The 27,060-nt window shown below is 53.4% G+C and overlaps 1 protein-coding gene across 12 annotated transcripts in view; it reads right to left on the bottom strand.

Annotated features, from left to right (window-relative positions):
* Window positions 1-18,191, bottom strand: part of TNRC6A (trinucleotide repeat containing adaptor 6A) — a 67,338-nt gene extending 49,147 nt beyond the window's left edge. For 10 of the 12 annotated variants that reach the window (XM_068699766.1, XM_068699767.1, XM_068699769.1 and 7 more), the window contains exons 1-2: window positions 1,119-1,304; window positions 437-484 (exon numbers count right to left, since the gene is read on the bottom strand). In XM_068699766.1, the coding sequence (XP_068555867.1) occupies window positions 437-484; window positions 1,119-1,123 (53 nt within the window). In that variant the 5' untranslated portion in view covers window positions 1,124-1,304. Of the gene's footprint in view, window positions 1-436; window positions 485-677; window positions 937-1,118; window positions 1,305-18,123 lie in introns of those variants that run through there. The other 2 variants (XM_068699773.1, XM_068699770.1) reach the window with 2 other exon arrangements.
* Between the last annotated feature and the right edge of the window lie 8,869 nt (window positions 18,192-27,060).

Raw genomic sequence — 27,060 nt, 5'->3', positions numbered from 1 at the left:
TGACAATGGGGGAAATCTGATCAATTTTCACAGTGTAATCATAAATTAATCTGAAAGTTTGGGACTGATTAACTGCCATAAGAAAGAAAAAAGCAAACTATGCAAAAACCAGCAATCACTTTAATTCAGGGTTTAAACATATTTCAAATGGCCCTAGTAAAAGTCTCCTGGCAAAAGAGCCTAGCAAACAAATTCTATTAGAGGATTTGATACTGTTATTACGTAAAAGAAACTATATTAAAAAGGTGTTTAGATTACAGAACTACCTAAATTGCAGACTCCCCTATGCAGTAGACAAGCACATTTTCAATTTACTTATTTTTTAACCTTATAATTAACGTGAAATTAAAGGCCCAGGAAAAAAAATACATAACAATTTTTAGTCTTAGGCTGACGCTCTCCAAACTGCGGCAGTGAATTCAAAGCAGCATCTTACCTGCTTAGTTTTCTTTCGACTTCTTTGGTAGCTTTAGCTTCCAATTCTCTGGAACAGAAAGCGGTGTCGGTTTCCATGTCAACACAAATGCAGCAGAAAGCACAAAAAAAATAAACCGCGGCGGGGCCGGGACCCACCCCGAGCTCCGCGGGCCCAGCCCATGCCGCCGGTGCCGGCCGGGGGCGCGCCCCGGGGCCCTCCCCGAGCCGCCCTCGCCCCCCCCCCCGCAGCCCGCGCTCACCCCGCGCGGCAGCCCCGGGGCCGCTCCGTTCTGCTGCATCACCGGGGCCGCCTAACGGCCGCAGCCCGCAGCTCCCCGCGCCCGGGCGGCGGAGCGGGACCGGGACCGGGATCGGGATCGGGAGCGGGTCCTGGAGCTCCGCGGGGCGCTGCCGGGGGCTCCGCCGCCTCCCGCCCGGGGGCCCTGCGGCGGGGGGACCGCGGGGATGCAGCCCCCGCCGCGCCCCCTGCCCGTGCCCCTGGCCCCGTCCCTGTCCCTGTCCCTGTCCCCTCCGGCTCCGCTCCCGGTGCCAGCCCCGCTCCGCCTCCCCCTCCCTCCTCCCCCCCCCCTGCGGGGCGCCCCCCGCCCCGGCCCCTCCCCCTCCCGCAGCTCCCGGGCCCCGCCGCCGCCCGGCCCCTCCCCTCCTCAGCCCCCCCCCTCCCCTCTCCCCCCGCCCGCTACCTCATGTATGTAAAGTGCTCGGAGTCCGGCCCGGCGTGGCTGCGGCCCGGGCCCGGCGCTGTCGCGGCGGCTCTAGGCGGCCTGGGCCCGGCAGTGCGGAGCGGGAGGGCCCGGCAGCTGCAGCTGCAGCACCGCCGCCATTTCCTGCCTCCTCACCCGGCCGGCCCGGCCCCGCCGCGCAGGAAGCGAACCCCCCCCGCGCCCCGCAGCGCTTCCGGGTCGCCGCGCTCCCCAACATGGCGCCCTAGCAACCGCCCTGGCAACGGGGACGGGGCCGCGAGGAGCCGCCGCCTGGCGCTCAGGCCTGGCCCGGGAGAGGCCTCGTCCTTCCCCGCCCGAGCCCCCCACCGGGCCGGTGCAGCGGGAGGAGATGGGCACCGGGTCTGGCCTCCAGGGGCCTGAGCGTCCCGTGTGAGGCCTGCCCCAGCCGCAGAGGGAGCTCACCCCGGGGTGCGGCCGCAGAGCCCTGACCCACCGAGTGCGGCTGTGGCAGCCCTCAGGCCTTGTTTTATCACCGTGTTTGTTATTTATCCTGAAAATACAGAATCCCACCCGCTACCTCATTGCAACAACCCATGTCAAAGAGCGATCATTTCCCTGAGGAACGCGGGATGACACACAAATAAGCAAATAACACACGTTCCCAGCAATACTTTTCCCTATGTGGTATGGCTGTTCCCAGGTGCTACTGCTATGCTCAGTTCTGTTCTGAATTTTGGGGCGTCAATAACTACTGTCTCTGATGGAAAAGAGGCATCAATGTCTAAATAAACACCATGACGTGAGGTAGCCCTTCCTCTTATACTTCCACAAGCTTCCTTAGGTTGAGAGAGGACACTGAAAAGCGTCTAGTGTTCACAAACCTAGATAGAAATTCATTCATCTGAACAAATAAAAGATCTCTGTTTATGTTTTAGATTAAATTAACTTCAACACACGCAATAAAGAGAGAAGAATAGATAAGCCACACTCCGTTTTACTGCACTTGGTTTCGGTAAAAATATCACAGAAATTAATTTGGAGAAACTAAATCACTCAAAGAACTGACGGGGAATAATGGAAGAGAATTAAGAACGGTAATGCTGAGACAGAGTGAAGATGAGATCAGATAAAAAGTCACCATAAACAGAAGTGCATCCTTACAGGCACTTTTCTGTAGGAAAGGTAGAGATAGCATTGTAATTAGGCCTTTGTAGCACAAATACTGCAAATGAAAGAGTTGGAAAGTTCCTCAAAAATGAAAGTGAAAAGATTCAATTTTCACTGTCCAAGTCTACAGAATAAACAACGGCAAGGAAGTACGTTTTTATATTTTAAGTTAGAGCAATTTATAGTGTTGTTACTTGCACGAATAATAAGCATATATAAGAAGATTGCTTGCAATAGTAGTTTTAAACTTGTGAGTCAGCTTAACATGCCTGCATTTGGAAACGTTATGGCTGATTTCTGTCCCCAAGTTCCAAAGCCTAGAGGATGAAATTCTTCCAAAGACGCAGATGCACCACTGTTTGCAGACTGTATAAGAAAGAGCAAATACAGATTAGAGGCTTCTTTTTAGAAAAGTCGAACTGGAAAGGTATCAGCGCCATACCAAGTGTACTGATATCATACTTGTAGCTACATCTCTGCAAACCAATCTCAGAAATATAATGAGATATATTAGCTTTCAATATATTCTGTCTGGTCCCGGGCTAGGTTGTTTTGGTGCACAGCAAAGCTGTCATTCAGATGGCTGCTCGCTGGCATTCCTCATTTAGTTCTAAAGCACTAGTTAAAAATACCCTAGCAGTCTGAACAGCTACTGTTCAAGGGAATAATTGTTATTGTATGTGCCTACAGTAATGCTCAGGAATTTAATTTTCTTCTAAACTCCCTTCTACTGTTCAAATGGAAATAAGCACCATCCTGTCTGCTCTATTATAAGAGCTGCTGAGAAAAGTGGTGTTGTTGGCATAGGGAAGTCTTTGCTCTCTTCTTGCATCCAGCTTGCAACATTATTACAGACATTTACCAGCTCAGTTTCAATTGGCTTTTACCATTCTTATTAGTGTTAGTGAAAAAAATGAATGCCATTTCATTCACCTGTAAAATAAATGGATGCCCTGGACAAATGAGCAATTGTCTCTGGAAGTTTGCTGCAATATCACCTGCCTTTCTGCCAGCATGAATGGAGTATTTTTCAGCTGAAGAAGATCCTACATTATTAAAGATGAGCATTTATGACAATGCAGCCTAGCCAGTAAGGTTATTTTTGTCCTCTTCCTAGAGCTTAATGATATAGCTTGCATTGCTGTGAGCTGAACATACACATGCATAAAGTGATAGTATTATGTTTCATGTACTTAAAAGGGCACTGACAGTTTGAAATTAGTTTCTCTGCTTCTATTAATAACTTGGAAGTTAAATTTGGTCTGGAGGTTTATTTTTCTTCCTATGAAAAAGTTTGGATTGTCATGTAATAGTGTGTAAATGAAAGCTGTTATTTCCTGGCATCTGGATTCAGCTTTCTGTGACAGTTTCATTCACTGCAGTCCTGTTTCATCTGTTTTTAAAGGGACTTCACTCAGTGCAGGAGGACTGTTGTTAAGTCTGTCCTCAGATAGGAAGGCTAATAAGTGCATTACGCTTATTATGACATTTTGTTAACTGTGTTATGCCTCTGTCAATAAAATTCATAATCAAGGTCAGTAGTTTTCTCTATTATTTTAGTTTGTTCTCTAATTTTATTTATCCACATGCTTCCAGCAGTTAGACTGCTGTAGCAATTCCTTCCATTCTGTATTGTAAATATTACAATTTATTGTACATTATCAGCAAATCTGCTGCGTTAACTATCCCCCTACTTCCTATGCCAACATCTCACACCAACATTGCGATCCTAAATCTTTCACCCTCACAACTAACACTTTATTTCAGCTATGTTCTTCCAGCTATGAAACTGGCTGCTTCACTGCTGGATACACTGGTGAAAATATGGCAAGTCAACAACCCTCAAATAAAAAGAACGTTTTCTTCAAGAAGCAGCAAAAGGACTGTTAGTCAAGCCGCCACACTTAACAGGCCACAGCAGTTGGGTGGAAGTGGTGCTAGATAGCCTCTCCTTGTTTTAAATCCTGCCAGAGATGCAAAACTGCATATTGAGAGGCCTTCTGTTCTGAATTCGGACTTCATCAGTCAACTCATCAGCCATACAGCGGCTGTTTGGAATGTGCATGACAGGGTAACATGGGACACCCTTTAACTACGCTGGTTCTCCCCATTTGCCAGCAGAAAAAAATGCAGGATGGTGATGAGATGCTATAGGAGAACTGTGCTGGAGTTTGTGCTATAGTTACTTCTTCTGAGCTCCTGTTGCCCCTTCTGATTGCCACAGTGCTCATAAGAGCAAAGCAAGCCAGTTTTGCCACCTCCAGAATTGGCACCAGTGTTAGCCACCCTTGCCCTTAGATTTGAAGTTTTATTGAGCATAAGGTTATTTGGAAGAGAAGATCTGGGTCACTTTCTGTCCTGCTCACTACATTTTTTTGTTTAATTCTTTCTTTTTTTTTTCTCTTGTGTTCATTAGAGCTTGGACCTCCAGGCTTCTTGTTTCAGCCAGCAAAAGGACAGTAAAATAACACCCTGCACTTACAGGGGTGTGTGTAACCATCTGGGTTGGGAGCAGCTGAAGGGCAGAAAAGTCTTTAACATCCATTATGAAATGTCATAATTATGAAATGTCGCTTCCTTATGGGCTCACTGTCTCTAGGAAGCCACCGTCTTCACAAGTGGGTGAAGGAGTACTTCAGGTGCTGCATGCAGGGAGGAATCCAGCCAGTGCTGCCAGTGAGCCTTCCTCCACACCCTCCACCGGTGTGCTCAGAACGGCAGAGGCATTCCAGCACGTTTACAGGCAGCGCCCAACATCTACCCAGGCTGATGTCCAAAGCACTTTGATGTGGTGTAAGGTTGTTCGGCCAGATGTTTGCCAGCTGGGACTGCTGGAGACATCCGTCTGTCCCCTTCCCCATCCCTGCAGAGATGGGCAGTGCTTGGGAGCGGTGCCTGTGGCTCCCCACCTCTCCCTCTCCTGGTGGCAGAGCAGCGGCCATAGGGAGTGCAGGGGGCAGAGCAGCCCGCAGAGGACGGCCCCGCTGCTCGCCTTGATACTGGCAAGGGATGAGGGCAATGGTTGCTTGGTGGGGAGAGCCCTCCTGCAGCACCCACCTGCCCCCAGCAAGGTGAGAGGTTGGGGATTTGGGAAACATTGCGTTGTGTCCTCGTAGCGCTGAGGTTCATCTGGCGACTGCTTTCCTGGTGTGTATTTGAACGTCCCCATAGCACTACAGTCATATGTGAAATTAGAAATAATGGAAACAAATACTCGAGGGCTCTGCTTCCAGGCAGCTGCCAGCGATGGATCTTTACAGTTACATTTTCACCAGTCGGTAAACATGGCCTTCTGGTCACTGATCCCCAAATATCTTTTCCCAACAACAAGCAGCTACCATCTGCCCCCTGCCAGCCTGGCACACATCTGGATTCTCCAGTCTTCAAGTTCCCCATTAACTTTTTAATTAGGATTTTTACATAATCAGAGCGAGAGAGTGAACTGCAAGAGAGAGAGAAACGTACTGACTAAAAACAGTTAAAAACGAGCTGGCGCCATTTCAGAGTTTCCCCTTCCCTCCACCCTTCCCCTTTATCTGCGTTTGCTGTCAAGGCTTCATGCAAAATGAAGCTTCAGCGCGGCGTTCTAAAGCCGACACGTTAGAAAATACTTTCTGCTTAATGTCTGGGGAAAATAAAGCAAGGGGCTCCTTTTATAAGTCGGCATGAGAAGCGCAGGCCTGGGAATGTGGAGAATTTGCCGTCAATAACCCTTTGCCGCTTGTTACATTCAGCATCATTATACAGAATGAAGAAGCTGTCATGAGCAAAACAGATTGTTTTCAAAATTGCACTTGACTTAAATAATCTAAATGAGCTGATCTGACAGACAAGGGAAAACAGTCTTCTTGTTCACAGAGAGGCTCTCTGTGTTACTCTGCTAGGAGGCTCCTCTTCTTGTTCATTGTAGAGGTTTTATTTACAGGATGCATTTTTAGAACGATTTAAAAATAGCTTAGCCGATGGTAAGAGGTGGTAATATAAAGGCACTGAAGAAGCAGTTCTTGCTCATAAACACATTGCCCGCCCAGGAGCAGCTCAGGCAAGACAACTGGACTATTTATGTTAGACATCTGGGTCTCTGTAGGATCCTTAATTAGGAGGAAGAAACGCAAATGACAAAGTTGGAAGGTGCTAACAGAAAGTGTTCAGCTTGCCTTCCACACAGACCTGGAAAACAGCTCCCGAAATCTTAGGCGAAGGCTCATGATTAAGCAGTCAGTGCCTGTTTCACAGGCTGCAGTAGCAAACAATCATTAGATCTGCGCTCAGGAAAAGAAAATTTGCTGCCTTGCCTCCAGGCTCCCAGTGCCTTTCCAGCATTATCACCATTACACAGAGTGATCAGAGAGGGGGAGAGCAGGCACTTGGGGTTATTAAATGAGAATTTAATCCTACCCTTTAAATCAGCAAAAAATTATAAAAGATAAAGAATTTCCCTGTGTTTTAAAGCTAGTCCAACTTGCTTCCCCTGATCTGTGCTTGGGAAGGCTGCCAACTGTAAAATGGAATCGCTGAGCCTGAATTTCACTCTGCATCCAGCCAATTACGCCGTCCTCACATCCCCTGGTCTCTTAAGTGGCGCAGTGCAAGAGACGTTTCCAATCTTTATTTACCAAGGCTGCATTGCACTTGGGAAGAAAATTGCACTCGGGGTTCCATTGCGCCCTCCCCTCTTTGCCCCGTCCCCATCTTTGCCCCCCCGAAGGTGCACAGGGGGCTCCCACCCGCGGCACGGCTGGGCACCGGCGCGGGTCCCCAGGCTGTGCCCATTCCAGAGCTGGCTGGGTCACTGCGGGTGGGCGGCTGCTTTGCTGCCATGGCTCCTTCTAGTTTATTTGTAGGGTTTTTGCTAAATATAAATAAAAATCCAGAGAGTAGCGCGGCACTACTTGGAGAGGCACAGAACAACAAAATGGTGTCCTCCACCACCTGGCAGGAACATGGGGATGAAGCATGCAGGGAGAAGTGCTCCGTCCCTCCTCCTGCCCCGACCAGCGCCATGGGGAGCACCGGGAGCGGCGCAGCCGTGCTGCGGGTCAGCCACCGCTGCAAAGGGACGCTCCCGGGGCCGGCTGCCAGCTGCAGTGGGGTTTGTGTGCGCTGCCTGCCGCCTCCTGCAGCCGCAGCACAGCTCCTCAGCAGCAGCGCTGGCTGGCTGGCCAGCCCAGCAGGCACTCAGCACAGCACAGCGCGGTCCGATGGCAGATTTCACCTCTGCTGCACTCCTCTCTGACAACAGCAGAGAATACCTGGGGCATGGAGGATGCGCTGTACAGCAGGCCGCAGTGTATGAAGAAAGTCACTTACAGTCTCTGGAATGACAAACAAGTGCACCCAGAAGTGCAGGGAGACACGTGGCGGTACAACTATTTATATACAAGACCTGGTTTAATGCTGGCCCTGTAAAATGGCTGCCTGCCTCAGACAGATGGGTGCGTAACCGCGGCCCTACTGAGGGGCAGCTGCATTGCCACGTTTTTCTCTCACTTTGTGACATCAGTATGTACCTGGGGACTCTCGCTCATATAATATATTTTTTTATTTAACAATTAGGATTTTTTTCTCAGCCTTCTCTTTAAACTAGAGCTTCAGACCCCAGAGGAGCTGGCAGATCAGGAATGGCCGTGCCTGCCCGTGTCTGCTGGTGGCTCTCCACTGCCTCACCCTGCCTGGCTTCTCCCCGTCAGGCCCAGCCTGCGCTGAATACCCTCTGGAGGGCAGAGAGAGGAGGCACTGGGATGGGATCAGAGAGGAGGGGAACTCGGCATTCCCAACAGTTGTTCATAAGCAATTTCCTAAACTGGGAGGTAGGAAACACATCTAGGCTGACACCGTGACTCCTGTGAAATGTGTCGTGGGAACTGCAGCGCTGGAGTGGTTTCCATCTCACCACAATGATGCAGTAAATTACTTAGGAGTCTGTCTGAGGTTTAGCAAGATGAAAGGTCTTTGCTGCCAGACCTTTGAGGCCAGCAGCTTCGTGCCCACTTCCAGCTGCAACCCAGCACAGCAGCAGCGGGGCTGCAGATGTGGGATGACACCAGAGGCTCCTGTCCTGCCTGCTGCCTGGTGCAGCGTGGCTGCCTGCAGGACCTCACCGCCAGGGCAGCATCCCCGGGGCAGGGGCAGGGTGGGCACACCAGGCTGGGCAGGTTTGGCTCTGCGGCTGGGCAGGGCCCCAGGGTCCCACCCGGGGGCTCCTCTTTGACCCCAGCAGCTTTTCTGCCACCCAGAGCTGGGATCTCAGCTACCGGGTGTGCGGTGCAGCAAATCCAGCTGCAGCTGAGCCTCGTGGTCAGGGCTGCTCTGGGAAGGGCACGTCTGACCGCACAAGGAAATCACAAACACACCCAGGCAGCGGCAGAGAGGAGGAGAACGGCTCCACCCTGCTTGCCCTGCCATCGGGCACCCCGCAGCCGCTGCAGGCCCGTGGCCCTCTGCCGGGCTCTGCCCGGGGCAGGCAGCAGCCACGAGCCTGCCCCACATTTTGGAGCACAGCAGCGAGGCCGCGTGCCTGCATCGCTCAGCTCCCGCAGAACAAAGGCGGCTGGGGAAGGACGGGCTGGCTGCCTGCCAGCGCACAGCGCACACAAAGGCTGCGGGCACGGTGCGGCGCTTGGCGGTGTGCGGTGGGGGAATTGGGATGGAGACTGCGGGGCTGGGCCCCTGGGGCAGCGGGTGGGCAGGGGGCAGGCAGGGATGGAGCGGGCAGGGATGGAGCGGGCAGGGATGGAGCAGGCAGGCAGCAGAGGCACCATCCCCATCCTGATGGGAAGCTCGGTCTCTAGCAAAGTGTCAGACAGTGGGTGGAAAGCTGTGGGAAACGGAGGTGAGCCCCGAGCCCCCTGGGGACTGTGACAAAACCTGGCTTTGTACATTCAGATCATTAAAAATTCAGCTTTTAGTCTCTTTTGTACTCATGGGTTAGGTGATTAGTAACTTTCCCCAGCTGTCCCCAGCTGTATAAAATGCACTCTGGCCTGGCAGATATCATGGGGAGAAGTGAAAAGGCAGCATCCTTACAGAGTGACGGAGGGTGAGTTTCCAAGGGTAAAGGTTTGAATAGCAGAGTGTGTTTGAAGGTAAGATTGGTGTCCTATGGAGGACTTCCTGGAGTCAGGGAGGATGGTTTTCAGAAAACTTCATGGAATTCACCAAAGACCCTGCTGGGCAGCTCTCAGTTACGTGGGAAGTAAATTGTTGCTACAGCGCAGGTGTGTGATGGACATTGCCTGGAGGATTCCTGGACCCACTTTCTTGGCTACAGACCCACAAATAACTCTCAATGGTAAACTCACAACATCTCTCACACAGCAGGGTTTGTAGGGGTATTGTCAGTGCCATATTTGTCTGCTAAGGAAAGCTTTGTGCTTGCCTAAGCAAATTAGAGAGTCAGTGCAATCTAGCAGATAGACTGCAATCTCCTGTACAGATTGCACAGAGATATGTGTGCACCTACAGCTTAGCTGCTGACATTATTTGCTAGTCTAAGGGGAAGGCAAGCACAATGAATTGCATCCTTCAAGCAGGCGGTGAAAATGAGGGGGAATCCAAGAAGGAATTATCGTCCCCACTCGTTTCATCAATGCAAAAGTTGTCTGTGGGAGGAATTGCTTTAATTGGTTTGCTAGTCTGTCCCAGGCAGTGCTACATACAGAACGACTAATTCAGCAAATCCGTCTCCTTCTCAGCTCCTGAATTATTTGCATAAAGGTTTAGCAGTCTCTATTTAGAATTATTTCAACAACTTTTGGCTGACGGGCTGCTCTGTGAGGGTTTGTGGCCATGAACACTGTGCGTCTGATAGCTGTGCAGGCAATCTACCATGTAAAGCACAGGAACTGCACGGGGCATGGGCTGGATCCAGCCGAGCGTGGCGTGATGTGGATGGGGGCCGGGACCCCCCAGTGGCCGCAGCCCCACGGCCCCTCCACTGATGCCACCCGCTGAGGCTGCCACCAAACCACGAGGCCAGGGAAGGGGACGAAAGTGGCCGCTGCTTCCTGCCGGGCAGATGCGAAAGCTGCCCCTCTGAGCCTGTCGGTTCCCGTGTTTTGCCCATCCCCAGTGAGCTGGGAGCTCGGCAGGGCTCGTGCAGGTCCCCCCATGCCCCGCCAGGACTGGGGACAGCCACGCAGCACAGGGGGCTCGCAGCAGGCAGCCCACGGGGAAATCAATCCCGCACACTTTTCACACCAACAGCACAACACCTCCGGGGCGGCAGCCCGCACCCCGCTTCCCAGAGCAGGGAAAGAGGAGAGACAGAACATCATTTTTTAAGCAAAGGGAGACACCCAGGTGCTACCGTGATGAGGGCTATATAAATAGCCAGAAAGACAGATTAGACAGAGCAAAGCACGCTGTCAGCACACAACAAATAATAAACGAAGGGTAAGAATCCCCGGGGAGGCACTTTTCTAATAAATGACATTTTGATCTATAGCTTTAACAACTCGTCCCAAGCCATCATGTACTGAATTAGGAAAAGGAAACCCGTAACCTGCCCTGTCAGTCCTGAAGAGGGTCAGAGAGGCATAAATATAGCTATGGAAAGGTAATGAAGACATTTACTGCGCTTGCAGAGTACCCATTCCGTGAGACTACCTTGTCAGCTTTACTGCTGACAAAAATACCCAGCTGGTTCTCTATTTCCAACAGTGAGCCACCAGCACTCCCTGCAACCCCAACCCCACAGCCTCAGCGCCCTGGAGCCAGCTCAGCCCAGGCTGTTTCACTCCCTGTGTCCCGACCCTGCAGTCTTCACTACACATGCGATGAAACAAGAGCAAACCCAAACAGATTATCTTCACGCCTAGTGCAGTTAACTCCTTCTGGTGGGCTAACATCTCCAGGCAGGTGGTTTTCCATTTCAGTCCATGCTATCCTTGCAAACGTTCGGGAAGCCGTCGCAGTTTCCCGGTGATGGCGATGAACCACAGTGTGTGTGCGATGGGGCTGAAGGCCGGGTGAGCTCCGTCCCCACCAAATCAATTAGGAAACACCTTCTCACAGCCGCCAGTGATCAGCCGTCTCTGGGACCCATTTGTTCTTGTGTGGCAATCAAAACTTAATTTATCTTGTTTTAATTAAAGCTAAAATATTCAGTAGCCTTCGATTTTTCTCATGGCTTTGCAGGAAAAAAAAAAAAAAAAAGAATTAAAAAAAAAAGGCAGGAGAATAAAGTGACATGATAGAAAGAAAGGCCTTTGAAATAAACATGTGCTGGTTCTGTTGGCTTTTATTTAATATGTAGCCCTTTTCTTAAAAGAAATAATTATGTTTCAAAACCTCCTTTCCCCGTTCAGAGAGCTGCCTCTTTCCACATTAATGCTATTTGCATGCGCCATCTCCTCCTACCCTTCAATAATTTAAACCTTCATTTTTTATTCACTCAGTTGTCAGGTTCATTTACATATCATATATCTATATTTAACACTGAGTTCACTCGCCTCTTTTTTTTTTTTTAAACAGGAAATAGATTTCCCTTCTAATTTAACAACATCTCGGGGAAAGGCAGGCTGTAAAGAGAACATTACTTACATCTGTGTCAGTTACCCCAGACTCTAAACTGCCTTTTGATAGGAGCCACAAATGCTGACCTGGGCGTGCAGCCCTGAGCCTGAGTGGCCTTCTCCTGCACAGGACCCTGACAGAACCGTGCTGCTGCTCCTCCTCCTCCTCCTCCTCCTCCTCATTGCCCGCTCTGTGTGGGGCTAGGGGACTGCATTTGGCAGGGACAGCTCCTTGACTTCCTCTCAAGTATTTACTGTGCTTTGACAGATCTGCCTTTATTAATAGCTTGATGCAATTAACATGATTGCTGCTAACACTTTATTAATTGTCACTTTTGCTGCCTGCCTGCTCGCAGGCGGGGTGGAGACGCGGTGGGCAGTCCCACCAGCCCCCTAGGACAGGGTGCTCCTGTCCCATGGCCCACGAAGCTCCCGTGTGGCCCCAGGGGACCAGTGGCTGGTGGCTCGGCTGTGCCCAGCACCTCAGGGCAGCCTCTGCCCACGCAGCCACCCCCCAAGTGATGGGGAAGGAAGGGGGGGAGGCAGGAGGTGTGCTCGGGCAGCAAGGCAGGGAGCAGGTGCTGGGGGTCCTGGGGGGAGCACAGTGAGCTGCGGCACCTCCTGAGGGTGGGGAGAGCGGGGACATAGCGGGGGCAGGATGCTCAGGCCCCATCAAGGAACAGGTTGGTTAGGGACGGACACAAGCACACAGCAAAGCAGGGAGCTCAGCGAATCCATGCTGGGTGCAGGGGCTACGAGGAGCTTCCCGGTCCTGCCTGCTTTGGGAAATCTTGCCCCGTGAGCACCTTGGCCTGAACAAAGATGTGGCCGTGTCCCGACGGAGCAGCCTCGTGGTGCTGGGGTAAGGACACAGCAGTGCCCAACCTGCCCCACAGGTGCTGCGTGAGGGGAGCAAAGTGTTCCACACGGGTCGGCTTGGAAAGGAAAACAAACAGCACCACAGGCAATGTGAAGGAGAGGACATGAATCAGAAAGGGGTAAATCAAAGAGTCGGGCACTGAGGAGAGGCTCACATCTCCCTCGCTCACTCCCTACATTACTAGAAAAAACAGTGAGCTGATATCAGACAAATGAGCCCTCTGGACCCAATTTTTCAAGTTAATGAGCTCCCCTCGCAGCTCTTCCCTGGGTTGGAGACTCCCAGCACCTACCCTTTGCCACAACTTCTAATGAGCGAAGCCACCACCATCTATCTCAATATCTGGAGGGGTCGGCTTCCGTCTGCATCGCTCGGGATTTGCCCGCTGCCCTTGGTGCCGGGCAGCGCTGCTGTCCCCAGTGCCACTGGGCCATGGCACCGCGGTCCCCAGGGGCTGGCGCTGGCCCCACTCAGCTCCCACCTCGCTGGGTCTATCAGCATCAACCTGCAGCTGAAGCTGTGCCCGCCTGGCTCAGAATAACCTCTTGTTTCGGCAGGAAATTGCTTTTCTTGCCCCCAGGAACCTCTCCGCAGTCTTCATCGGGAGATTTGGAATGGACTTGGGAGTGTTATTAAAATTCCCCCTTGTGCTTGCCCTTTGCAAGGCTGTGGAGAGGGAGGAGTGGGAAGTGCAGGACTGGGCCCTGGCACCCGCACCGCTCTCCTACTATTATGCTTAAATTAACAGGGATTTTTTTGTAAATTGAAGACTAATTTTCTCTTGGGAATTGATCATTAAATTACAGAATACTAATGAAAATTTACAGCATCTGGAGAAGAGCAGGGGGGAGGGGCAGAAGCTGCATTTTTTTGTTTTGTTTTGTTTTGTTTTGTTTTTCCCTCCCCTTTTTGCTTTTTTCCCCTGCCCAGCTCGCCATGGCCATAGCAGGAGGGAAGCTGCAGCAGAGGGGCGGACGGGCAGGGGCTCGGCGGGGGCTGAGCCCACCAGCACACGCAGCAACGCAGGCAGGGGCGCAGCGAAACCAGAGCTGCCCCTCTGCAGACCCCGAGGGATGCTGTGGGGCAGGGCTGCAGCCCCCACATGGCTTGGCACCGCTGCACTGGGGCTGCTGGGGGGCTGCTGGGGGGCTGCTCCTGTGCCCACCGCCCCCCTGGGCTGCCCATTGTCCTGGTAACGGCGCGGGCTCTCCTTGCAGTGCGTGGTGTGCTCGCTGAGGAGCAGCGGCTGCGCTCGGCGGCCGTATTTTTCCAGTCGAACTCAATTTCTTTGGAGCGACGAGGCTCAATAGATCTGGGAGTGTGGAAGCGAGGAGCTGCCTTTCGGGGAGGGGACGCTTGGGAGCATTATGTCTGGGGGGCTCGGAGTGAGGAAATGCAGATTTCTTTATTGCTTTGATCATACATAATTTAAATATTCAAACTACTCTGGAATTCATTGAATTATACATGAATTGCACAGGCAGCATTTTTGTAACTCCTGAAAGGCATCAATTTTTTTTCCCCCTCTCTCTCTTCAAAACCTTGTATAACCTTACAACATTTATTTATTTATTTATTTAACCCAAATCAGTTGCATCCCGAATCACCTTGAGAATGGCACCCGCGCCAGCTGATAATTCCCCTGAATTAATGAGTGATTTAGAGCCCACGGTTTGCTGTTGGCTTTGGCTCGACGTGCCCCCTGGTGCCGGTGAGCGCAGCCTCGCGGTGCAGCAGCCCCTCCAGCCCCACGTCCCCCTGCCCACACGAGGTCACCTCATCCCCAGGCCACCCTGGTGTGAGACACGGCAGGAGGAGAGCCTCTGCTGCTCCCAGTGAGCATCCTCACGGTGCGGGAGGAGCTGCACTGGCATCTTTCCCTGGCTTTGCCATGACACGGTGGGCAGGAGCCCCGACCCCTGTGCCTTTGGCTGTGCTTGGTCACAAAGCTCTGGGCACAGCGGTCGTGCAGGGGGCTGAGCACAGGGCAGCGAGGCCAGGGAGCAGAGCCCAGAGCCTCAGTGACTGCCACAGCAAAACTCCTCCTCTCTGGGAGCCCAGAGCCAGAGCTGTGTACACTGCCCCCAGGGCTGGCTGTGCGTTAGTTTCTGTTCATACCAACACAGATCTAAAAGTAAAGCGGGGCCAGAAACTTCTAAAGATGGATTCACAGCGGTGCTGTGGCTCTGTCAGGTTCTTCACATGCACTGGGAGCCCTGGACTGACCACAAATTATGGTGCTGCCTTTGCTGCCATGCCCACACGGCTGGGGTGAGCACCGGGCTCCCACCAGCAGCGGGGCTTGGTCTGCGTCTCCTCCAGCAGAGAGCTGCAGCCACGCTCACAGAGACAGCGATGCTGCTCTGAAAACCAGCCAGGACCTGACGAGAAGCAGGACCGCAGAGAAGTTTCCTCGTTGTGAGGAGGTGCTGCCATGCGAACTCTGGGCCAGGCAGCTTGCTGTCTGTTGCACCTTGTTTCGCTGCCGCGCGTCCCTCCTGGTGCATCCCAGCACTGAGAACTCGCTTCCCCAGGGAGTCTCGTGGGAAGCGACCACAAACCCTGATGAGCTGGGACAGAACTGGGCCGTGTGTTCACTGGGGAGGAAAACATTAGGTAGATAGCACAACCAGACAAAACCTCGCCTTGCCTGTACCAGAGCCCAGGATGCATCAATTAAAGTCTGAATGAGAAACACCTTCCTTCCCGGGCTGACGAACCCACGAGCATACCCTGTTGCTTCCACCAGACCCAGTAACAGCTTCCAGGCATGGACGAAGCCAGGCAGAGCTTCTGCACTGTGCAGGACCCATGTTTCTGGTGGGAACACTTTCAAGCCCCAGAAAGCTCCCTGGGGAGCAAAGGAGAGCTGGAAGAGAAGCAGGGATGCGCAGCAGCCCTGTTTGCAGTCTCTCCCTTGTTAGCTCACTCTTCATTATCCTGCTCTACCCTTTTAATTTCTCTCTAAACTCAACCAGTTATTGCTGTTCAAACTGAAATAATTAATTGGAACAAAATTGCCACTGTAGGAGAAAAGAATGATTAAACCCATCCAGCGGACAATGGGGCAATCATAGCCTAAGCATCTAATTACAGGGTTAGAGAGTGTGGATGCGGGGATAATAACAGAGCCTTTTGTAAACTGCATTGCTGGATGAGCGGGGAGGAGGGTCTGTGCTTGACTTCACTCCAGGTTCAGTGCATGATTCCTGGAGTAAAGATACAAACGTGAGAATAAAAGATCATTATGGAGTGAATACCCGCAGAGGTCTGCTGGAGAAACAAGAGCAGCAGGAAGCATAAACACCTCCCTGCAGCTCCCCGTCTGTGCTGCGCACGGGAGCTGCTCGAGATCGGTGTGATGACGGGGAGGATGGTCACCAAGACACTCACTTGTTGGAGCACAAACCATGGTGAGTTTAATTGTCTCAGTTATGTTTAACGTGTGTACACACGTGTGTCTGCGGACAGTGCCTCATTGGGAGATGCTGCCAGGATCACACCAAGGAAGCCCAGCAGGAGCACAGCAGCCCAGCCAACCTGAGGTTGTCCCCAGGGTGGTGCAGAGCCATTGCTAACCATCTCGAGATGGTGCAAGCAGCAGGAAACTGAAGGTAAATCCTTTGTTCAGAGCCCCTCTGCCCTGCCAGGCTGCCACGTGAGCTCAGCCACCAGCGTGCCCCGCACCCCGTCCTGCCCTCCCCGCTCACACCACACATTAAAACACATTTAGCAGCCAATCAGGGACCTGTGACTTCTCTTAATAAAGACATTTTTCATCTCCCCAATCTCAATGAGAGCGAGTTTAAAGTGGTGTGAAATTGCAAACGGTCACGGTGCGCTAGTGGCTGAGGCTTCCCTAGGTATCCCAGCAAATGGAGTTCAAGCTGCCCAAAGCATATAAATCTTGAGCAACTCCAAGTCACTTTGAGTAATAGTTCATTTTCTGATTTAATTTTGACTGTGACCAGAGCTTCTAAAAGGCGTTTTCAGCAATGGGCTTGTCCTGGGGGAGGGGGTGAATCCCAAGAGCTAAATGTAGAATAAAGGAGGCTCCTCCCCACCTCACGACCAAAGCCCAGGGCAGGACCACTTGGGGTTGATCTCAACAAGGTTTCACTTCAGGCTGAGCTCCAGGCAGATCCCATCCAGGGGATGCGGATGGGGAAGACCACACTTACCCTGACCCATGCACGGTGCTCTGACACGAGGCAGGGTGCACACATCTGCCCAAACTCAGCATGCTCCCCAGCCACGGCAGGGTTACCCGCTGTGCTGTTTCCTTCTCAGTGCGCCCTGGTGCCAGGGAGGAGGTCTCAGAGACAAGGACAAGGGGCTGTGCTGCACCACACTGGTGGAGCCAAGCTCCTCCGGTGCTATCGGGAGCGCCTTGCTCACCGCTGCCTGCCTGAGAGGGGAATTCACACTCCAAGTAGCTTCAGGACAAATAAATAAATACACAGCAGGACCCGGGGAGAGAGCTCATCAGTAATGAGCCTGGGCTCCTGTGTCCCAGCCTGCCCTCATCATGCCTAATTTATGGCTGACTCTGCTCCATTTCCCCGCCACGTCCAGCAGGTGGGCGCCTTTCTGCCCGGGCAGCCGCCAGTGCCACCAGGTGCCCCCGCTCCCCGTGCCACCTCCCCGCTGTGTGGTGACCGGTGACTGCTGCAGTGGCTGAGTGGTTTCAGTGGTGCCAGCCCATCCCATCACCCCGTGCTTGCTGTGCCTTTCCTACCACTTTGTGCCAGCCACGTTGTGCATTTCTGCACGCCATCACACGGGATAGCAAACCTGGCCTGGTGCGCAACTGTGCCAGCACCAGGACCAGTGGTACTGGCTGGGGCCACTCCAGTCCCCCTGTGGGAGAATTATCCTGGCTAACACATGAATTTGGCACACCAGGGGCTTTGCTGGCCATGGCACAGTGGTGGAGCTCGCCCTGCAGACGGTCAGAGCAGGGGCTGCAGGGCGCCGCAGGCAGAGCGCGCTTCTGGAGATCCATCACAGCGACCTGGCAGGGACTGTGCGGCTCCGGCTGGGTGCCAGCTGCAGCCATTGGCATAATTAAATCAAGGTCCTGCAGAGCCAAACAGCCCCAGCTGCCCCGTGGTGTGCCGGTGCTGCTCTCCTCTGCCTGGCACTGTGCACAATGCCTCCCTGCTGGCCCCAGGATAGCCGGTGGGGAGGCAGCACCCGAGAACTGCCAACCCAGGCTGCATGAAAATTGCAACCGGGGGTCGGGAAGCATCACTGGAAGGACTTCAGTGCGAGCAGAAGGACAATACCCCATCAAAGGCATGGCTGTTTGTGGGACTGCCAGAGCTGAATTACGTGAAAAAGCAAAGAAACAAACCCTTGCAATCAAACTCATGACAAGAAGGAAAAAAACGACCAGAGTAAAATCAATGTTCATGCAATCAAGCAGCAACCATTCGGAAAGGAAAAGCAGCTGCCTTACTGTTCAAAGTCTTCTTGCACCAGAGGGTGGAAGGCCTCTTCTTGGCACTTAAAGGGCGGTGACTCTTCTCTGACCTTCACAGAAACAAAAGACAGGAGAGGTTTCAGCTCGGCTGCCGCAGGGAGCAGAGCCCTGAGGCCGAGATGCAGCCAAGGTGCAGCTCCTGTGTGGCTGCCACTGCCCAGGTCCCAGAGCTGCAGTGACAGGGGAGATGGGGGGGGACAAATGCCACCGCCTCCTGCGGCACGGCTGGTGCTGGCCATGGGCAGCGTGGGTGGCCAGCCTGGGGCAGCTGTGCCCAGAGATGCTTTTCTGGGAACATTTCCTGCTGCAGCAAAGCTGCAAGCACTGCCCCGTCTTTGTACCCTGAGAAGTGACAACAGCTAGGCAAGGTACCGCCTGTGACAGGATAAAAGCACGTTGTGAACCTGAGCCCCACAGATGTCATAAGCCAGTGGCACCAGGGAACACGCTCGGCACGTTTTAGAGCCCGTGTTGTGAGCTTGTAGGAAGAAAATAAAAATGAGTTACAGGAACAACTTCACTGGCACAGTTTAGGCAGCTCGGCGAGGGCAGGCAGGTCTCTGTGAGCCATTTCAGCCTTGCAGTGCTGGGGGCTGCGTGGCGCTGAGCCCCCCAGGACACAGCCCGGTGAGAGCAGCCCGGAGGCTCCCCAGCAGCTCTGTGCCCCTTCCCCAGCCCGAACGAGCTTCTCTGTGGGCTGAGGCCCCACTGCCCTCGCCCAGCGCCCTGCGCCTGCCTGGCATGAGAGGATCAGTGCCGGAGTCTCATTTTTCCCTTGAATCCTCTGGGAGAGAAGAAAGGAGACCGAGCCCAAGTTACAGATTTTGCTTCTTGCTCTCTGAGCCAGCCACCTCCATCCAAGAACAAACACACAACAGAACAGGCCTGGAACTGTAATATATACAGCCTAATTAATCACATTACTCATGAAAATATATTGGTATAATTAATAACACAAGGCATCTATATTGGCCTCTGTGGCGCAGCAAATTATGAGGCAGTAATACTTGGACGTGTTGACCTGGATTTCATACATAATCCATCAAGCCATTCCCGCCAGATCGAGCCTCCAGAGACAAGAACAATACAAAAATGATAATTAAACAAAAGCAAGATGGACAGCAGTAGTGTCACATTAATCACTCCCATTACTGCGAGGCAGGAACGGGACGTTCTGAGTTTGTCCTGCGTAGTCCTGCACTTTTCTCTGTGAAGGCTTTGGTATTTTAATAGGCCTAGGAGGGGATATATGGCGGTTAATTATGTACAAGACTAATTGACAGTTTAGTGAACGGGAGCACACTGCAGGCCGTTACGCGGAGCAGCAGCCCTAGAGGTCTTCTCAAAGCTCCCCGGGGCCGGGCTGCGGGGCTGCTCCATGCCCTGGCTCCGGCCCCACCGGGCTCAGCACGTGGGGACATTTCTTCCAGGGACACACGCTCAGAGTGAGGCAAAATGCACGGCTCCATCGTGCAGGGGGTGGCTCTGAAATCCCCCCCAGCAGCACCTTCTTGCCCAGGGGGCCACCCCAGCTGCAGGGCTGGCACCGCACAGGAACCCGCAGGAGAAGGGAGCAAAATCTCCCCTCCAGCACAGCGTCCCTGCTCGCCCAGCGTCCCCACAGTGCCTGCGCTGCCCTCGTGTCCCCTCCTGCTGCCAGCCAGCCAGGAAGCCCCAGCCCATGGCCATACCCATGGCCAGCAGGGCCAGCTCAGGTGCCTGCACATGGACCCCGGAGCTGAGCACCAAGCCAAAGCCCACCCGGCTGTGCCACCCCTGCTGGCGGCCGAGCCGGGATGAGCTGGCTGCAGCTTCACTGGCTGGAAACAGGGTTTTGTGCCAGCCTAATGCACGGGCTGACGAGCCTCCCTGCCAAGTCACCAGGGCTGAGCTGCTCGGGCCAATCTGTTTTCCTGTGTAGTGCTGACTTTCACTGATGGCTTCGGTTCAACAGCAGCACAGCAGCCAGTGTGTGCAGGAGCCTTCAGGAGGGAAATGCTGCTGGGAATCCTCCTGCCCTGACAGAGCAGCGCTGCTCTGGAAATAGCATGTGTTAATAATATAAAGGTCTTGGAGAGTTAGATTCTGCTTTTTACAAGTGTCTCATAAATTTCAGTTAGCTTATGTTCCCTAGACCCAGGGAAACAAGCCGCAGAGCTGCACAGACCGATGCCTGGGAACGCTCAGCAGCTTCCCAAGGCCAGAGAAGGTGGCCTCAAGAGGCGTGCAAGAGGATCCCGAATTCAAACCACGTCCCTGCCTCAGTCTTTCACATGCACCTTCCCTGACCCCACATCTGCCCTGCAGGACTTTCGATCTGCCAGGAAATTACCCGAGGGGGGCAGTTTGCAACCCGGAGCCACACCGCAGAGGTAGCACAGCAGAAAAGGCCCCAAACTGTGCCGGGCTGGCACCTGCAGTGTCTGGCTCCACGACTTTCTGCAACAGGTCTCCCAGGATGAATGCAGCTTCTTTGGAGAAGTCCTCAGACACATTTCACTGACTGTATATTTCATTACTGTTATCAGTTCTTGAAAGGCAAATACATGTTCAGAGGGAACCCTTTGATGAGAGGTATCGGGTATGAGGCGTGTATCTGGCTATTAAGTGAATCTGGATTTAGGATCCTATTAATGAGATTATATTTGGCAGTGCTAAGTAAAAAGGTTTGCAGAAATAGACAAAATTATTTTCAATAAAAAAGGAAATCTGTTCAAAACAAAACAAAACAAAAGTTTGCTTACTTAAATATCACAGCAAGGAGGTCTGCATCTGCAGCATGCATAGGCCATGCACAGTCCCCTAGTGCTATACCTGGGCTTGGGAGGGCTCCCATCAGAGCTTCACCTACCAAATTAGTTTAATCATGTCTGTCATTAGTCATCTTTGCTTGAGCCCTCATTTGGAGGCCATTTAAAAGGGATTAGAGAAAATCTCCTCTCTTTATTCCTGTACAATAGTGATTAACTATCAGGATTCGGAGGCATTTTCATAGCGATGGAAAGAAGCAAAATGAACCCAGAGCCCCAGAGCCCAGCGCCCAAACCAGGCACTCGGAGCTGGGAGCAGGACCACGGGGCTGACACCCGGCTGCTCCCCTGTGCACAGGGCTGAGGGCGAGGGGGCTCAGGGCCGTGCTGCTTCTCCCAGGGACGGGTGCTTGCAGCTGGCAGAGCTGGGAGCAGCCCCTGGCAGCCTGAAATCGCCGATGTCCCACCAGCACATTTGATGCCCGGCAGCTGGTGCCCACCCTGCCACAATGCTCCCAATGGGGTCTCACGGCCGGGAGCGAGGGTTGTGTGAGCGCCCCTGTCCTGCAGCACGCACACCACAGCAGCTCACCGCATCGTGCGCCTCCCCACACTGCCTGCTCGGCACTTTTGTTTAGTTTGCTGCTTGCTTGAGGACCCTTCTGTGGGGTGTACGTGTGTGTGTGTGACGGATCAAAAGTCACTATTGATGGAAGCTAGAAATGAAAGTAAACTTAAAAAAAAAATCAGATAGGAAAAAAAAAGTTAGGATGAATCTAGCTGCAGGTTTTTCAAAATCCGTCAACTGCTTTGAGTTACACAGAGCAATGCCTTTCACTGAAGATGCAATTCATGGTTTTCCAACTAACGGGAAGTTTTGCTGAGGAATCCCTTCCCTGAAGGAGGGGCTCAGCCTCTCCCAGGGGCCCAGGCAGGCAGGGCACTGAGCAAATATTTTCTAATGCAAAACAATCCAAAGCAGCACGTAACAAAATGTTCAGAAGCAAACCAAGTACTTGGAAAGCCAGCAGGCACTGCCAGGATGCGGACACTGTGAACCAGGGCAAGAGGCACTGTGGTTGGGTGCTTTCCTCTTCCCTCCCTTCACACCCATCCCGGCAGCATGTGTGTGGGGAGCTGCGCCCTGCCCTGCCCTGCCCTGCCCGTGTCCCACTCCCCCCCTGCTGCCCCGCCAGCCCTGACACTGATCTGTTGGTGCTGAGCAGCCCGGGACGGGGCAGGAGCCACGGGCACCCCATGAGCTGGGCTCTCCTGCTCTCCCCTTTAATGAAAGAAATGCTGCTGACACAAACAGCCTTCCAGCATTATTTGCAGGAATGCTGCCATAGCACGTTTCCTGCGCCCCCCTTGCCATGGTGCTCTCTGGGGTCCCCAGACCAGCCGAGAGCCGGCGGTGGCCGCAGCCCCTGCCTGTGGTGGGCAGCGAGCAGTGCTGCTGCAGCCCCCAGCACAGACAGACCCCTGCCTAAAGCTCATTAATCTTTAACAGAGCTTTCGGGTTAATTCGAAAGGTTACTCACCCGTCAGTGTGAAGAGATCCCAAGGTAAATGTTCCTCCGGTGAGCACAGGAGCCGTCATGGGCAGGCGGGATGGGCAAACAAAACCCTCTTAAAAAAACAGCACTTGTGTCCTTTGCCCTACAAGTGGAGCAGCCAGGCAGCGAGCCCCGTGTGCAGGCAGACACTGCAGGGAGCAGGGGAGAACTCCCCTGCCTCCTGCCGACCCCAAGGCTGGGAGGCCGACTGTCCCCAGCCCTGATCCTGCGGCACGGAGCGCACAGGGACGCCGGCACAGCGGGGCACGGGGACACCCACAGAGTGCAGGGCACCGCTGCCTGCCATCGCCCAGCCCCGACACCCCAGCACGCAGCAGCAGCCGCACCAAAACCACGTCCTAAATAAAAGCGACCGTCCCTGCCTTCAGTTCAGTCGCTTTCCTGACTTCAGCGATCCAAAGGGCGACTGCTCTGGTTTTGGATTTAGCATCAACTGAGAGAAGTCCTCGGTGCGTTCTGTGTTAAATAACTAAGGTTAATTTGATTTGATGCACCACTTCATTATCATAAACAGCTCACAGTATGTCAGTCCTCTGTAATTACAGTTTCCTACAGCCGGCATCTTGTTCATTTTCCGTCATTGATAGTGCTTCCCTATGATCACCTCACAGCTAAGCACTTCTGCATGAACTTCCCCGAACAGTAATTAGGTGTCATTTATTCTGTAGCTGACGGTTATACTAATTTACAAAACTAGGGGCAAGGATATTAAATTTACTTTTCATTACAGCCACATTTGCGTCTGATGGTTTGGATGAAGCCGCGCGTGCCGGTGGGCAGGGCGGGAGGAGGAGGGAGGCTCCGCAGCCAGCACGGTGCTGCCCAGGGCCCGGGGAGCCAGAGGCACCACGAACGCCCTTCTCCATCCTCCCCTTTGTGCCCCCGGACACTGCCTGTGGAGGCAGCACTGCTCGGGCGCAGTCAGACCCTCACACGAGCACCCTGGCCCCTGTGGTGCCCGTGGCAGAACCGGCACCAGCACCCTTCCCAGCCAAACCCTGCATGCACCACGGGTGCCCCAAAACTGCCCCCTTTGCCTGGTGAGGGCTGCGGGAGCAGCGGGAGGTCTGACCACGGTGCTGTGTTGCAGGCAGCATGGTGCAGGTCGGTCACTGCACCCACACGGCAGCGTGAGCCCCGCCGAGCCGTGGCCATCCCTGCTGCCCTGTGCGGGGCTGTGTGCGCCCAGCACACCCTCACCTCCCTCCGTGTGTCTGCTGCACCCATCCCACACGGGTAAAAGGTGGGGGCTGAAGCCGGCCAGTGTTTTATGTGGTATTAACAAGTCCCCCAAGATCAGGCACAAAGTGGGCTGGGGCTCAGGGCTGGGGCTGCTGAGAGCTGAGGAAGCCGGGTGGCTGCCCCGTCCCGCGGCTGAGCCCTCCTCATCCTCATCCTGCGCTGCTGGAGCCAGGGAATGGATCTGTCCGTGCAGCTGCAGGTCCCTGCTTATCTGCCCCCCAAAACAGAGGAATGTTTCCTTGTTGTGTCAAATTTAATTACGTCCCTGTACTGGAGGTGCAATGCTGGAGATGTTTGCAATTGATTTTATTTGACAAATTACTCTGGTGTTCCGTGTGTTCCTTATCTGCAGCTGCAGAAAGATGACCATGCTGGCCTACCCCACAGCACATCAAAGCACTTGGGAGGACAAATCCTGCAGCAGCATGCGGTCAGAACAACATCAGCCTGCTGGCACCGAGCTGCATTTTGTTAAGCTCTAGCTAACAGTGTAAAAAAATTAAAAAGCAACACACCAAGCCTATGGGGAAGAGCTGCAGATGCCATAAACCATTTTACCCCCACAAAGGCGAAGGTAAAAAAGTCTAAGAATACAGAAGCAGCCTTGCCCTGGCTGCCAGCAGGGGCTGCAGCTCCAGAGCCCGCAGCGGAAAGCAGTACAGGGTGCAATGGCAGTGCCCAGGGCACGGGAAGAATATCCCAAATGCAACAGGAGTAGGCAGGGTATGCAGGCACGCCCAACACACAAGAGGGAAACGCAGCACACAGGAGGAATGCCCAGTAAATAAGAACAGCAGGTGTATGGCAGGAACCCCCAGCACACACAGGCACACCTGGAGCACACGAGGACGCCCAGCTCGGCACACACCACGGAGAGGCAGCAGCACTGTGCGGGGCACAGACCTTGGCACAGCCCCTGGTGCGTTACAGAAAATGAGATGCAGGCAAGCAGCAAGCAGGCTGGAGCTCTGCGTGGAGATACCAGCGGCACCGAGGGGATGGAGAAGAATCTTGGGGTTCTGTCTGCATCTGTGGATGTGGCCGATGCCTGGTGCTGGGGACGCAGAGGGATGGGGCCAGGCAGCCCAGCAGGGTCCCAAAGTGGGTCCGTGGTGCCCACAGGTGCCGCAGGACGGCAGTGCCGGCACAGCCCCCTCACCACGGTGCTAACACGGCTCATCCGGCAAAAGTCGCTCTCAGTCACCATTCCTATTTTTTTTTAATTGCGATATCCATGGAGCTGAACTGATGGTGTTTGCACTGACTGCTGAATTAGCAGGGTACCAGACTGTAACAATATAAAATATATATTGTTAAAAGCCACTTAAGGCGCCCTCTGAAAGGGTTTGCTGAACCTTTGAACAAGAACCCAGGGGAAAGCCCTTTATTACCTCTGTGACCAGGTCAATTACTCTAGAACTGAGCAAATTATTTATGAGGTGATCAGCCTATTAAAACATTAACACATCCATCACTTAGCTGCTGATCTGGCTCCTGTCTTTATTGCACTGCGTGTTGGGCCTGGGAATTTACTAGCATTTTATTTGGTTCAAAGCTACATTTACAAGGAAAAAAAAAACACACACACACAAAACCCCACCAGCTATCACTTTCACAGATCCTGAGTTACAGAGGGATCCTCTGCCTCCTCCAAACTCATTTAAACTATTTCATCATTTCCATCATTTACCTTTTTGTCTTTGTTGTTGTTGCCTTTTCGCGTGGTCTAAACAAAGGCACAAATTGCAGGTCTTTAATTCGGAGAGACTTCAGAGCATCAAAAATCAAATTTAGCTATTACCATCAGAATCTCTATCTGCTCTTAAAGCATAAGTGCTTGCAGTGGGAATGTGTGATGAACTAGCTGAGCCTCTCCTTTGAAAGTGATAAAGCATCAAATCTTGAGAATAAATGGGCTGTTACAGCGGCGGGCACCCCGTGGTTACCGTACAGCCAGGAGAGGCAGATAGTGCTCTGCGGAGGGAGGGGGCATTTATTTCTGTCTGTCAAGACACAGGAAAGATGGAGAACATACAAGGGGTAGGAATTAGTGTCTTAATCTACTACATTTACACTCTTCACTTTTTTAAATGCCTTTTGGCTAGTCATTTTCCCGCATCTGATATTTTATTATCATGTCTTTTATGACATTTCCAGACACTTATTAAATCAAGATGGAGAGCTGTGCTTTGTGTGCCAGCTGTTTGATGGGGAGTGCAGGGACCGGGCAGCTCTGGAGGTAGGGGGCTGTCAGCGTGGGCAGGGGCAGGGACCAACGCCAGCCCCCAGCACAGAGGAGGCCGGGGGGGCCGAGGGCACGGGGTCTGGGCTGTGGCTGTGGGAGAGGCAGGGGAGGGCAGGAGGCTGCCGAGAGCAGGACGGGAGGCACTGGGTGAGGTGGGGGCAAAGCAAGGGGAGCAGCAGCCACGCTCCTGCCCCCAGGCAGCAGAGCTCAGCGCCGGGGGGACAGGGACGGGACAGGCTTTGCCCATGTGGGTTTAAGTCCGTTCCTACATAACGGGGTGCTCTGGAAGGAGTTGGGTCCCAGGGTATGAGGGACGGCTGGACATGCGTCCAGATGAGCAAAAACCAAGCAAAAAGCCCACCGAGAAGATCCCATGCAGCATGCCAGAGCCGACCTTCAGAAGGTGGGCCTGAAATTGGGGCTGGGGGCTGGAGCAGGCTCCCCAGGCGAGCCCTCCTGTGGCAGCCCTGCAGGAAGCGCCGGGGGTGCCCTCGCTCCACGAGCAGCTCCTGGGGGAGCTCCACCACTGTGCGGCTTCATGCCTCATTTCCTGAATTCCTGAGGTTTCTCTGGCCTTCTGTGAGCCCTGGCGGTGCCCAGAGCAGAGCTCAGCACAGCCGCAGGCTGCCGGTGGCACGGAGCTGGTGCCCAGGGGCACCCCTGTCCCCAGGCCCTGCCGGGGGCTCCAGGCTGAGCCGCTCGGTGCCGAGCTTCTGCCAGCACCAGGCAAGCTCCTTGCTCAGCGGAGGTCCGTGGACCTGCTTCAAAGAGCTGCCACGGTTGCTGCTGGGCTCAGAAATGAAGCCAGAGCCAAGCCGGAGGGCTGTGGCAGGCCAAAAAAAGTCCCATTAACACCTTCAGTGCTGCAAGTACATCCCTGCGCCTCCCTCCCTACAGAATCCAAACTGAATTCAAGCTTCCAAAAGCCCTCGTATACTGAACAACAGACACATCCTCTCTCTTTGTGGGGCTGGTGGCAGCAGCTCCTGATCCTTGGGTGAGCTCGGCCTGGGTTATTTCCCCAGAAGTGCCCACCTCGGCAGCACGGGGGCACAGCCAGCCCCGGCCACCCCACGCACACCCACCCCACGGCACTGCC

This window comes from Anas acuta, chromosome 15 (genome assembly GCF_963932015.1).
Source record: "Anas acuta chromosome 15, bAnaAcu1.1, whole genome shotgun sequence".
NCBI lineage: Eukaryota > Metazoa > Chordata > Aves > Anseriformes > Anatidae > Anas > Anas acuta.
This window is presented reverse-complemented; position numbering and strand designations above follow the sequence as displayed.